Source organism: Folsomia candida, unplaced genomic scaffold (assembly GCF_002217175.1).
Source record: "Folsomia candida strain VU population unplaced genomic scaffold, ASM221717v1 Fcan01_Sc001, whole genome shotgun sequence".
NCBI classification, from domain to species: Eukaryota; Metazoa; Arthropoda; class Collembola; order Entomobryomorpha; family Isotomidae; genus Folsomia; species Folsomia candida.
The window spans coordinates 14801086-14814163 of record NW_019091193.1 but is presented as its reverse complement, the minus strand read 5'-3'; the positions used below and the strand labels follow the sequence as shown (position 1 = coordinate 14814163).

At 36.2% G+C, this 13078-nt stretch overlaps 1 protein-coding gene across 3 annotated transcripts; it reads left to right on the top strand.

Annotated features, from left to right (window-relative positions):
• Window positions 1-1326: 1326 nt before the first annotated feature.
• On the top strand, window positions 1327-11758 carry LOC110842958 (DNA polymerase zeta catalytic subunit). 3 transcript variants are annotated; one of them, XM_022088845.2, is made up of 23 exons: window positions 1327-1481; window positions 1701-2341; window positions 2414-3364; window positions 3521-3776; window positions 3865-4063; window positions 4131-4224; window positions 4373-4703; window positions 4783-4979; window positions 5053-7773; window positions 7840-7984; window positions 8097-8239; window positions 8336-8530; window positions 8604-8716; window positions 8811-8952; window positions 9039-9169; window positions 9258-9280; window positions 9393-9483; window positions 9603-9921; window positions 10005-10370; window positions 10463-10653; window positions 10728-10955; window positions 11046-11271; window positions 11347-11758. In XM_022088845.2, exons 4-23 carry the CDS (start codon window positions 3533-3535, stop codon window positions 11482-11484), a joined length of 6237 nt encoding a protein of 2078 aa, XP_021944537.1. In that variant the 5' UTR covers window positions 1327-1481; window positions 1701-2341; window positions 2414-3364; window positions 3521-3532; the 3' UTR covers window positions 11485-11758. The 3 variants fall into 3 exon arrangements, with proteins under 3 accessions (XP_021944537.1, XP_035707423.1, XP_035707431.1); XM_035851530.1 differs by having other exon boundaries at window positions 1333-1603; XM_035851538.1 differs by lacking the exons at window positions 1327-1481; window positions 1701-2341; window positions 2414-3364; window positions 3521-3776 and having other exon boundaries at window positions 3949-4063; window positions 4159-4224.
• The last annotated feature ends 1320 nt before the right edge of the window (window positions 11759-13078 follow it).

Sequence of the window (13078 nt, the reverse complement as noted above, 5' to 3'; positions counted from 1 at the left end):
TCTTTCATGATCATCATGGGGATGCTTGAAATAGATATGTGGACGTTTCATTCATTTATGCAGTACTTACCCAACTACAGTTTGTTCGAAATCACTCGGATGCTTTTCTGGCCCGGCACAATGCATTCGACTATTGGTATGATGGTTAGGAAAATGGTCGTCATTCCGCAGATTGTTTATACACATACTTATCTACATACACAAATAGGTATACATATGCTGAACTAACTAAATGGGAAATTTAATTTCAGTCTCTGTTTGTCTAAATTCAAGATCACCATATGTATGTATATTATTCTATGAAAATCAATTTGGATCTAAAAATACTTTTCAACCACAAGAAACCGACTTTGCTAACAATGCGATGGTGTGAAATGTAACCCTCCGATTTGGTAGAAGTTTTAAAATTATGTGATCCAAGTCAATACAACCAACATACAACCAACATACAACCAATATTGCAGTTTGTGCGATGATTGGAATTAATCGAAATATTGGAGGTCAAAGTCGAAAAAATGGGAGATTCTTACCAAGCGGAGGTTGCAAACCCCACTCCCATTCGATGGGCATAAGCGCCTATTTGTAAACTTTGACCTCAAATATTTCGACAAATTCCAATCATCGCGCCTCAAGAAATGTTGGCTATATTGAGTTGGACCATATAATTTTAAAATTTCAGTCAAATCGGAGGGTTACACTTCACACCATCGCCTTGTAAGTAAAAGTGTGAGTATAATATCTGAGTAAAATATCCGATTTAGAGTTTCAAGAGGTTCATTTTTTATTGAAATCAGCCAGTCCATCACTTTTGTATATGTATTGTCACTACATAAATCGGCCTAGAGTATTAGCTTATATATATGTAAAGGTGACTTTCGGAATACTTTCATTGAATTTTTCAATATTCTCGATACTATTTCAGCTGTACAATTTCATTTACAATAATAATAATAGTAACGGCTAAATAATAATTTAGCCACAATAATACCCAGTGGATATTATCTTAAAGTAATAAGTATGCAATGACTTTCTATAACCAATGAATGGCCAGCAACCCATTGGGTAATGGGTACTATTTACGAAATCAACGAAATGTGCCAAGTCCTAAATTTTCGATAATAAAACTCTGGTCAAAAATTCCAAAATTCTCCATACAAATTATTATTTTTGTTCATAATAAAACCAGCAAGGTGTGCCTCATATCATATTTATAGTAATTCATAAATCTTGCATTATGGTAAAGTTATCAGCATCCCTAGCTGCTCATACGGATGTTGTACTTGCTATCGCTTGTCTCGGGTTGTCTCTTCTGATCCCAAGTTTGATTGCTTGCAAAGAAGGATACACCGTGTATCATACACGAGTAACACGAGTGACGAGCGAGACAAAAAACATTTGACAGTAGACGATCATAAATAAAGGATACTCTAATCAGATAATTAATCCAATCCGCCAGTCAGTCGAGTTCAAAATTAGAATGCGTGAGTATATTTTTGATTATTTTCATTGAATATTTTCATATTATAGTAACCTTCAGGGCGCAGTATTTTATGTGTTAAAATCAGTTCGTTTTCGGTTCAATGTCACGTCGACGCCTTAACAAGTGCGTACTAATTTCAATCCATAATTAATGACATTTCTTCTCTTTTTGATACACAGATACCGTTTAACACAAGGTATTTATTTGTATTAATTTTTAGGAACGAACCATGCCTTCACCAAGGAGGGAATTCCGGGGCCGTGAAACGGATTCATAAATCTGACTGCAAGCTTATGACCTCGCTGTTATCCTGTAAAAGGAAAATTCCTCCCTTAAATATTTTAGAATCACAAGACATCCTTAGCAAAATTTTGGAACAGAGGTCCCATTTGGACCAAAATTTGGCTAGAACGCTGAATTTGCCGATTTATGTACTTGAAATCTTTTATGCACATCGAAACCATTTTCAAGAACAAATTCAAGCTATCAAGTGTACTTGCACGGAGGAATCGACATCATTGACATCATCCTGTGGTTCGATCACCGTCACAAGTAAAAAGATATCACAAATAAGTTGCTCAAACGACGAGGAAGCCTCAAAATTGTGCCCCTTGGTTGCCCGTGTTTCAATGTCCAACAACCATAGAACGATCGAGGAAAATAATTCCAATCCGGAGCAGGAAGACGACCACGACATCATTGCTACCCAAGAGAAAATCGAAATCAGCAACCATCCTGACAACGATGTATTGTTCGATGGCTGGGATGCAGTTAACAACAGTGGAACCTTTCTCGAATCGGACATTTCTACAGCTCAAGGACTCCACGCCGTTGTCCAAATAGAAGAAACATCAGGAGATGGTTGGATATCAATACATCTTATCCATTAATTCGTATCACTTTAACTAATTATAGTGCATATTTTTTTTATAGAAAATCAACCCCCCTATTCTCTGTGCATTGACTCCCCGTTGCGAGAAAATCATGAAAAGGAAAAAAACGAACATTCCCCCGAATCACTGAGTATATCACCAAGTGTTTCTCACGCCAATGCATCAAAGACCACAGAACCCTGCTCCTCGACATCATCATCAGACAAGGAAGCCAAGAGAAGACTGAATGGAAAATCTGATTTGGTCAAAAGGTGGCAAGAAGCGGTAAATTATCTTGGTATTTCTACGATGGAAGAGCTGTTGGGTAAATTCGTCGATCCAGATATCGTACCACCTCCTCGTCCAATTTTACAAGAAAATTTTGACGCGGATAAGTTGGATGCAGAAGACCTTGATATTGTTTCCTATTTGAAAAACGCTGTGAAGGAGATCATAGCAGCAGAAGAAAAACAGTGATAAAACAATGATAACTTTCTTTCTATTCTATGCTTCTAAATATATATTCCCTTAGAAAATCCTAATACCATATGTTGAATGGATTTAATTGACACACTTTTGATTTACACAACACTGACATAATAATAATTATTGGTTTAAACTATTCAGTAAATTAGTTCTAGATCCGAGGTATTGGTATAGCTTTGTGTACCAACCAAACTGATCCTTTGTCTCTCAGAAGAGAAATGCATAGCTGCAGAGAGCGGGAGTCCTTTCCATCACGTCGTACAAAATAACTGATGCCGAGAGATTAAGCTAGTTTTTCCTAAGGAGGAAATAATTAATCAGTAAATTTATGTTAATTAGCATTTAAAATTTTTCATCGCTGAGCGAAGGACCAGGACTTGCGATTTTAGATTTTTCTGTTGCAATTAATAATCAACACTCGATATACAGATACTTTGAACTGTTTATTTGTTGTACTTATCGACGATAAGTTATCGTTAATGCCAAAGTTCTAGTTACTTACTGATTACCTAAATTGACACACCAGGTAAACTTATATACATAATGCAATTTATTATATATATATATTTATATGAAAAACTTTGAACATGAATTTCTTATCTTAAGTAAATAAAACACAATCTTTTCTTCTACCCAAGCAGAGCTTAAAACCTTTTTCTGTCCTATTTACAACTCATTATAGAGCTCAAGAATTATGTCGACTAAAGCTGAGAAACAGGATCAGAACAATTCCAATATCGGTCACGTCCAGCAGCCCCCTCGACCCAGTCTTAACCGCACCATGTCATTTTCTGACTCATTTTTCTCTCAGAGAATCGTCACCATAGACTTTTACATGTCCCCTTCCTCAGAATTTGACCCTGCACCACCTGATCACCGCTTTAGTGAAGATAATCCCCGAGTTCCTATCCTCCGAATATTTGGATCTACACCCAAAGGTATGTAGAGGAGAACTTGAATGTTTTAGATAAATTTCAAACAAATTGATGCAAACTCTAACTATAAATGAATGCATGCAATATGAAGGACAAAATTGCACTACACATGTCCACGGAGTTTTCCCGTACATCACCATCCTTTACGACGCGGACATTGAAAATTTTGAAAGCAACATAGTGGATGGAATTGAAAAAGCCTTGAATAATTTTCTTAAAACTGCAACTAGAACAGATCTCAGAATTCTATTTCATCGCCATATTTTTAAGGCAGTTAAAATTTGTGGAAGGTAAGAATCCTAATTAAAACATTTTTTTAAATTGACTTGGACATATAGTTTTGCTCTTGTTGTATAGAACTTATTATGGCTATCGACACACACAGGAAACCTTCCTGCGAATATACCTGTATAATCCATCTGTTATCAAGAAAGTTGCAGAGCTTCTGCTGGTAAGGATTGTTGTTTAAAACTATGGTGTTAGCTGTTAGTTATTATGTCATTAATGACTAACATCATCATATCAATCATGACCAGTAGAAATGTCATGTAACAAAGTTTATAGATGCATATAATTTATTAATAATGTGAATTTTATAGACGGGTGCAATTTTGGACCGAAAATTCCAACCCTATGACGCGCATATACCATATCACTTACAGTTCATGATTGATTATAATTTGTATGGAATGAATCTCGTTCACTTTGGGGCAGCAAAATTTCGCAGAAAAATTGGTCAAGATCACCACAATGTCTCCCCAGTATCACGTAAAAGAACAACGTCAATATCTTCGTGTGGAGTGACAACAGTGTGGAATTTGTCGCAACTCCCCGACAGCCTATTCACTAAATCCTTGGAGAAAGTTTCAGTTTCGGAATTGGAAATTGATGTTTGTGCTATAGACATAAATGTAGTGTCAACAAGATCAAGTACAAGTTTGTTTTATTCGTTAAGTTTATGCTCTCTTTATTTCTTATAAATTATATTAGTGTGAATATTTCTGCCTAGATGCGCATTCTTGTAATCCAGGAATCGATGCGATTTGGCAAGATGAAATCGAAAGACGACGGTTGTTAGAACAATCACAAGTTTCGATCCCAGAAAGCCAGTCAAGAAATTTTCTTTGTGGTGATCTCTTTTCAACTGAAGCCTTGTATAAGGAAATTTTACTCAACAAATTAGCAAGTTTACCATATTCTCAAGAGGTATTTTGCATATAAATTAAAAAGGTGACTTATGAATTAAAATACTGTTTTATTATTTAAATGTTTATGACAGAACATCCCTCCGTCTGTCAATACTTTCAGTAATACGGAGGAAGTCGGTGACGGAGTCTTTGGGTCTGAAGTTGTAAATCATTTTGTAAACAATGTTTCAAACGAAGACGATAAGTCAACTGATAAGCCGTCACCTTTGAACAAAACCCAACATTCTGATGATGATGATGAATTGTACGAATTATTCAAAGAGTTTATGAACGAAAAAGCTAATGCAGTTATTGACCAGGGAGCAGTAGCTAGCACTAAACGCCCTCCACTTCTTAAAAACATTGACGACGAAATCAGCGTTGATCAACAAGACGATGATGAGGTGGACGAGGATGAGGAACGATCCGAACTTGAAGGACCAGATGATTGGAACCAATCGTTTTTATCCAACTCAATTTTAAAGTCTATATTTAATGAAAAAAAGTCCGAGATCGACCCCCCAGACTCAGATAAAAAATCCAATTCAATTTCAAACGATACAATTAATGACGATTATCCTCACCCAGCAAAGGATCAGTTCAACAACTTGAACAACGAGGTGATATTTCAAGGAGATGGATTTCAAGATAACTCTGACGATTCCGAGTTGGGAAGTAACAGTTCTAAAGAATCGTCTAGGAAAAGCACTCGAAAGCGAAGGACCCCACGAAAGTATAAAGATAATATGGTAAACATGTCTAAAAGATGCTACCAGAGAAAGAAAAATGTGAATCAACCTTCCGAAAAACTATCTATAAACGTTAACGATCAAATTTCCACGTCAGGGAATATTTGCAAGACAGTAACTAACAATGATACTAGGATTCTTGCAAGTGATGATCCTTCCACTAGTACTATGGCTGCTAAACAACTCCAAAAACCTGACACTGTTGAACTTCCTGGTCCGAAATGTAAAAAGAAATATCTACTGGGTCCAATTATTGCTAAGGTATTTGCTGGTAACGCGAATCAGCAACAAGTAATTAAGCTACATATAGAGTCTGAAGAATATAAAGAAATTATTGATAACAATCCTATCGTTCGAGTTGAAAGACTGGAGTATCCTATTCGACCATCGTCGAGTCGGGATAAGCACAATATGAAAACTCGATCATCCAAACTAGAAAATCCGATAATTCAATCCAACCCTGATAAGAATCATCAGCCGCCTTGTGTTAATGTACAGTCGGACCCTGTACAATCGAGTAGTAGTGATGAGCCGACAAAAGCCCAAAATAAAAAGTTTAAAACCAAAAGAAATATAAAACGAAGTAAGAAGGACAAACTTGTTCCCATCTCGAACTCTGATCATTGTCTAGATTCGGTGAATGTAACAAGCACAAGTTTTATTGACCAAAGTAAAGTCAATATTGTTTGCGAATCTAGCCTTTCTTCAGAAACTATCGTGGACCCGTTAAATTCTGTTCAAGAAGAGCTTCCTCCTGCTTCATCTGTTGTACAAATTACACACACGAAGAAGTCACCGTTATTGATTGAGAAAACCAAAGTGTCATCAATGGACGACGATTCCTTAGAAAGTGGTCCCGTTTTGGAGTCTCGGAGTATTGAAATCCAAACAGAATTACCGCTTTGCCATGGTTGTGATTGCAAATCGTCGGATGGACTTGTGAAAACTCCAATTTTTGCGAAACAGCGTGATGTTGGGAAAGAACATGATGATGTATTCATAGCTTCGGCTCAAGAAAAAAATGCGGACAATGTTAAGCAATGTACCATTGATGATGTCGTCACGCCAGTAACAGTTGATAAGGATTCAAAAGCTATGCCAATATATTGCACCCCTAAGAAAAAAAAACTTTCTCCTTTAAGTACTCCAGAATTAGTGTCTAGCACCAGAAAAAGGGTTGAAGAACGGACAAAATCCACAGATGGAAATTCAACTCAATATAAAACGTTCTTTAAGAAAATTCTTCGCAAAAATCAGAAAAGTTTATCAATGCTCAGCATTTCTCCACCGCCCAGTAAATTTACTCCCTTATTGGAAAACCCCGTCGCGACATCTCCCCGGGGTGAAATTTCTTGTTTTCAAATCAAACGTTCAGCTTCTCGTTCAAAAACACGGAAAAAACGATTAGAAGCCAGGGCAAAAAAATTGCAAGCAAACAACAAGTCTGACTTATTCCGCAATGAATTTGACCCACTCAAGATTGCTCCATCATTCAAAGTAATATTTAAGCAAAATCTAATGAGGCAACACAAAGTAAAGAAAGATTGCAGTGAAGGAAAAGCAAAATGTCTGAATAAGGAGAGCGAAGCATCACCAGACGGGCATTCTAGTCAAGAGGGTGCGCCTCAAAAAATAATCAGAAAATGTAATAATTTGGACAGTTCTTCAGATGAAGATTCGGATTATTCTGTCGACACGGACACCTCAGGTGTTATCTGCCAGAAATCAGTCACCAGTCTCAAACAAACTGTTACACCTATAACTGTAGCTCAAATATCACTGAATTCAAGTAAGACTCCAAAGTCCATCCTCAGAACATCATGCAAAAGTGCTCGAGAAATGCGAGTTAGTGGAAAACGACAAATTCGCTGGGATAATAATAGTCCAAGTGTTAAAAAATTTATCAAACTGGACCCGGTTACCCAAATTAATTCGGGAAGCAATCCTCCATTAGATGAAAAAGCTTTAATCAATAACAGCGAAATTGATGGACCTTCTCCAAAAAATAAATTTGGGTTTGAGCTTGACATGTCCAATTTACAAGATGCCAAAGCGTTGCATCAAGTGAGCTTACTATTCGTATTATTCATTAATTTCATAAAATTAATTACGTATTATATGGTTTTATAGATTCAACATGTAAACGTCATGAGTGTTGAATTACACTGTCAGAGTCGATCGCATCTCGTTCCTGACCCAGCTTACGATAAAATATTGGGAATTTTTGTATACGTTTACAGTGATCATCCTGACAATTTTCACCAACGCTTTGTCAGTAAGTCGACAAATTTTTAACTATTAATTAGTACTGCCATGCATATGTGTATGGAAATATTTTAATCTTTTTGCTATATAATGATATAAAACTGATTGATTTATGATTGCAGAGTCGTTTCTGGTCATTAACACTCAACACAAGGTTCCATCAGCAGACCCAAAATGCGAGTACTTTTTAACAGAAATGGATCTTCTTCATGGATTCTTGATATTCTATCATAAGAATGACCCAGATATACTTGTCGGATATGAGGTCCTTTATTTTTAATAGCTTTCCTAATTATAGAAAATCATACTGCGAATAACCCTCGACTTTCAATTTAAACAAGCAACTTCATTTGGATTATAGACGGAATTGTGTTCTTGGGGGTATATAATCAGCAGGGGTGCGGCCCTGGGCCTTGACTTATTGTCTCATTTGTCGAGACTTCAGCCGGTTATTAGGAAAACTGGAAGCCATGGCTATGAGCGAAAACAGGAGGGGTGGGATGGGCAAATACCTGGCAGAATTGTTCTGAATTTGTGGAGATTGCTTCGCCACGAGGTAAGGGTCATAAATATATGCTTGTCATTTATTTGTAATATTTCAAGTTAATCCTTAAATGTTCGCTTTACAGATAACTGTTACGAGCTATACATACGAAAATACAGCCTACCATGTCTTGCATAGGCGGGTTTGTCATTTCAATAACGCCACGCTAATGAACTTTTGGGACCGTCCTAATGAAAGGTTGGTAATTATGCCATTAAAACTTCATTTTTCATCATTATTGCAACTCGGTAGGATACATATATTAGAATAAACTGAACTTGGGAAATTTTAGATGGAGAGTTTTGGAATACTATGATCAACGAGCCAAGGGTAATATTGAAATTATGAACTCATTAGACATGGTGAATCGAACATCCGAGTTGGCTCGACTTTTTGGAATTTTATTTTATGAAGTTTTTTCGCGGGGATCACAGGTAGCAAAAAATATCTCCAGTCAATAAAACAATTATCAACGGTTACATTATTAAAAATTAAACTGTGTATAACCCTATTTTTGCAGTTTCGGGTAGAATCAATGATGTTGCGAGTGACAAAATCCCAAAATCTTATTCCTGTCTCTCCAAGTGTAGGACAACGAGCTAAAATGCGTGCTCCGGAATTTTTGCCATTGATATTGGAGCCACAATCAAAGTAAGTACACCCAAGCCATCCATATAAAATATAAATATTTGAAAATTGTGCATTTAATAATCATTTTGCCATGCTACTTTTGACGCAGCTATTACACAGACCCTGTTGCAGGTAGAGACGAAAACTGATATGATACACCTTCGTTTTCTGAAAAGCATCGATAAAAATATCTTGGTTGGCTAGCACACACATGAATGAAATGACCTTTTCTTTACTTTCGCAGTACTTGATTTCCAGTCTTTGTATCCATCCATGATGATTGCGTATAATTACGATTATGCTACAGTGATTGGAAGAGTGGAGCACTTGGGAAGGTAAATATGTAAATAGCTAAAGTACACATGATCTAGTAATATATAATATATAGATTAATATTGAATAATTATAATACTTAGATACATATGCTACATACAATGTTTTGTTTTTATTACAGAGAGGATCCATTTGAACTCGGATGCATTCAAAATCAAGTCTCAACCTATTTCCTAAAAAAGTACTGCGATGCAATTCACATCTCTCCCGCTGGTGTTGCCTTTGTTAATTCGAACGTACGTAAAGGAGTCCTCCCTCAACTTCTTGAACAAATTCTCGATACCAGGCAAATGGTGAAACGCTCTATGAAAAAGTGGAAAACCGAAGGAGCCGCACTGCAGAAAATTTTAGATTCCAGACAATTAGGGCTCAAAATGATTGCCAATGTTACGTATGGTTATACTTCTGCCAATTTTTCCGGACGCATGCCATGCGTTGATGTAAGAATTATAATATGCATTTATTAGACCTATGTACATAGGTATAAATGACAACTTGTTTATTTATCTATGCATCTACTCAGATAGCAGATAGTGTTGTTAGTAAAGGACGGGAAACTCTTCAGCGAGCAATTGATTTCGTTAAATCCAACTATGAAAAATGGGGAGGAGAAGTTATTTATGGGGACACGGATTCAATGTTTGTATTATTTCGTGGAAGAACCCGTTCAGAGGCATTTAGACTTGGACATGAAATTGCGGACCAGGTTACAAAGTTGAACCCAAAGCCTGTAAAGCTGAAATTTGAAAAAATTTATCAACCATGCATTCTCCAGTCGAAAAAACGATATGTCGGATACTCATATGAAACAGAAGATCAGGTGGAGCCACTGTATGATGCCAAAGGAATCGAAACCGTTAGAAGAGATGGCTGTCCGGCTGTAAAAAAGGTCATGCACTGTTTTGCTTGACATTGTATATATTTATCTATATTTATATATCTTCTCTAACCCTCAAAGAATTGTTTATTTTCAATCAACAGATTTTAGAGAAAACCTTGCATATTCTCTTCACCACGGATGACTCTGAAAAAGTCAAAAACTTTTTGCAACTTCAGTTCAAAAAGCTTTTTACCGGACGAGTGAGTATGAAAGATTACATGTTTGCTCGACAATATCGAGGCAGGGAAGGATATAAACCCGGTGCTTGCGTCCCTTCTTTAGAGATTGCAAAGTATGTATGTATAATATTAATAAGCATAACCCTAGGATTCAAATTTCTAATTTGCATTAATTTTTATTTTCTAGAAAATTAGCGCAGTTAGACCCTAGGTCAGAACCATTGAATAAACAAAGAGTTCCTTACGTAATAGTTTACGACAAACCCACGCTCCCCTTAATTAAACTAGTGCGCACTCCTATTGAATTTTCCAATGATAGTACCCTTCGCCTCAACGCCCATTACTACATAGAAAAAGCAATCATTCCAGCCTTAAACCGCTGTTTAGGTTTGGCAAAAATGAATGTCATGAAATGGTAATTTGAAGATTATGCATATGTTAAATAATAATTAACATAGTACTAAATAGTATAATTAATTATAACTGCTTCTACTGTTAAATGCAGGTACAAGTCTCTTCCGAGAAAGTATCTTCGAAATATTTTGGACGATGAAAATCAATCAGGCCATTTCACATTGGATGAATTTATGCAACACGCTAACTGTCTCAGATGTGATAGAAAAACTGAAAAAGGAATCTGTGCTAACTGTGATAGTGACATCCAAAAGTCTACCTCGTTTTTCTTGCAAGTATCATCGGACTTATCGACAAAGATGGACACAGCGTGCAGGGTAAGAAAGTTACTTTAAACAAATCTGGCATGTCTTATCTGCAAATTTCATAATCAATATTAATTTCTCTCTTAGATCTGTGTGATGTGTAGTGGTGATGACGACAAGTGTGATAATACGGACTGCCCAGTCTTCCATAAGCTCTTGCGATACGAACGCGATGAACAATATAATAAGCACCTACTTTTAAAACTTAAAAGATTTGAAATTTGATGCAAACCAATATATATTTGTACTTAGTACTATGTTTTACGCGGCTACTATTTAACGCAATTCAGTATTTTTACCACAACTATTTTTTATGATAAGGATTAATGTGTGCCTTTAATTCACTTAACAATAACCTTTTTTAGTAACGACGCCATGATTCACAACTTGACAGCCTTGAGTAATAATGCCAATTATGTAAATATGGAACATGTTTTGCCTCGTCTTCTTGTAAACAATTTTTTTAATAAAATGGAATCTACATTATACGTTAACTGAATCTAGCCATTTACATGCCTCAATTTGATACATAATAATAATATTGGCAATACTTGACGCACCTCTTAACGTATTTACTTAATTTTGAATTTTGCGTTTTTTGGACGTCAAAACGTATTTGCGACCTGTTGAGACATATGTATCATAACCCTAAATGCTTCGACGAATTTTACTCATCTTCGAATTGACTCCTGAAAAAATCTCAAGTTTTAAGCGAATTATCGCCATATATGTATACATACAGGCGAATGCATGAGCCCTGGTTTGAGTTAAAAATGCACAATTATGTCAACATTTCATCTTTATTTTACGTTTCACTGCTTGAGGTTATAAGTTATTAGTTATTATGGTACCTACGTATATAAATACGTGCATATAATTCTAGTTTCGAATAATAAGAAGCGACCATCACAGACGAGGTTTGCCAAACATTGAAAAAAATAATAATCCGTCAACGACATGCAATGTTGAAAAGTAGAAGAACGTGTAATTGCTTCAACCTTGAAAATCCGATGCAACTCGGCCACGTGAATTGATGAGTGTTGGGTTTCTTTACCGAGTTGCATTTAAAACGTTTGTATCTCTATTAAGTACATATGTTTTCAACTATTGGGAACATTATAGGTTCCAAAATGACTAGTCATTGCCACTGCATATTTGCATCCTTCAGTTCCACTTTCAGTGGTGACGCCAACCCGTGGATCCCGTGATTTTTCTGATCATACAGCAATTTAAACATGTAGGTATGCACATTGAGTTTATACAGTATGTAACAAATTTAATGCTACGATGACAAAATTTTTATATCGACATGAACGCGTAAATTTTAAAATTTCAAACTCCGCACAAAAATCTCAAAAGTATATACGGACAATTTCCTCGTCGTCGATTTTTAATATCGCACAAAGGTCAAAGGTCACCATTATTTTTGTGAACAGATTTGAGGCGTCGAAAAAAAAACTTCGTGGATAATTTTTTTTGAACTTTCTAATATTTTTTATCGGATACGACATGCGTTTTGAAGAAAAATGAGCTTTGGTCGGACCGTGTACGATTTTTTGACGCCCACAGGAATTTTTCGCCAAGGACAGGTTGAAGGCCTAAAATCGCCACCGCGGCGAAAATTCGAAAACTGAAATACACGTTTGCATGTCGGGACTTTCAATATGCAAACGTATATTTCAGTTTTCGAATTTTCGCCGCGGTGGCGATTTTAGGCCTTCAACCTGTCCTTGGCGAAAAATTCCTGTGGGCGTCAAAAAAATCGTACACGGTCCAACCAAAGCTCATTTTTCTTCAAAACGCATGTCGTATCCGATAA

Coding starts and splice junctions, on each gene's coding strand:
- LOC110842958 (XM_022088845.2), top strand. CDS start 3,533: ATGTCGACTAAAGCTGAGAAACAGGATCAGAACAATTCCAATATCGGT. Junction 7,774..7,839: donor ATGCCAAAGCGTTGCATCAA/GTGAGCTTACTA, acceptor ATGGTTTTATAG/ATTCAACATGTAAACGTCAT. Junction 9,922..10,004: donor GACGCATGCCATGCGTTGAT/GTAAGAATTATA, acceptor GCATCTACTCAG/ATAGCAGATAGTGTTGTTAG.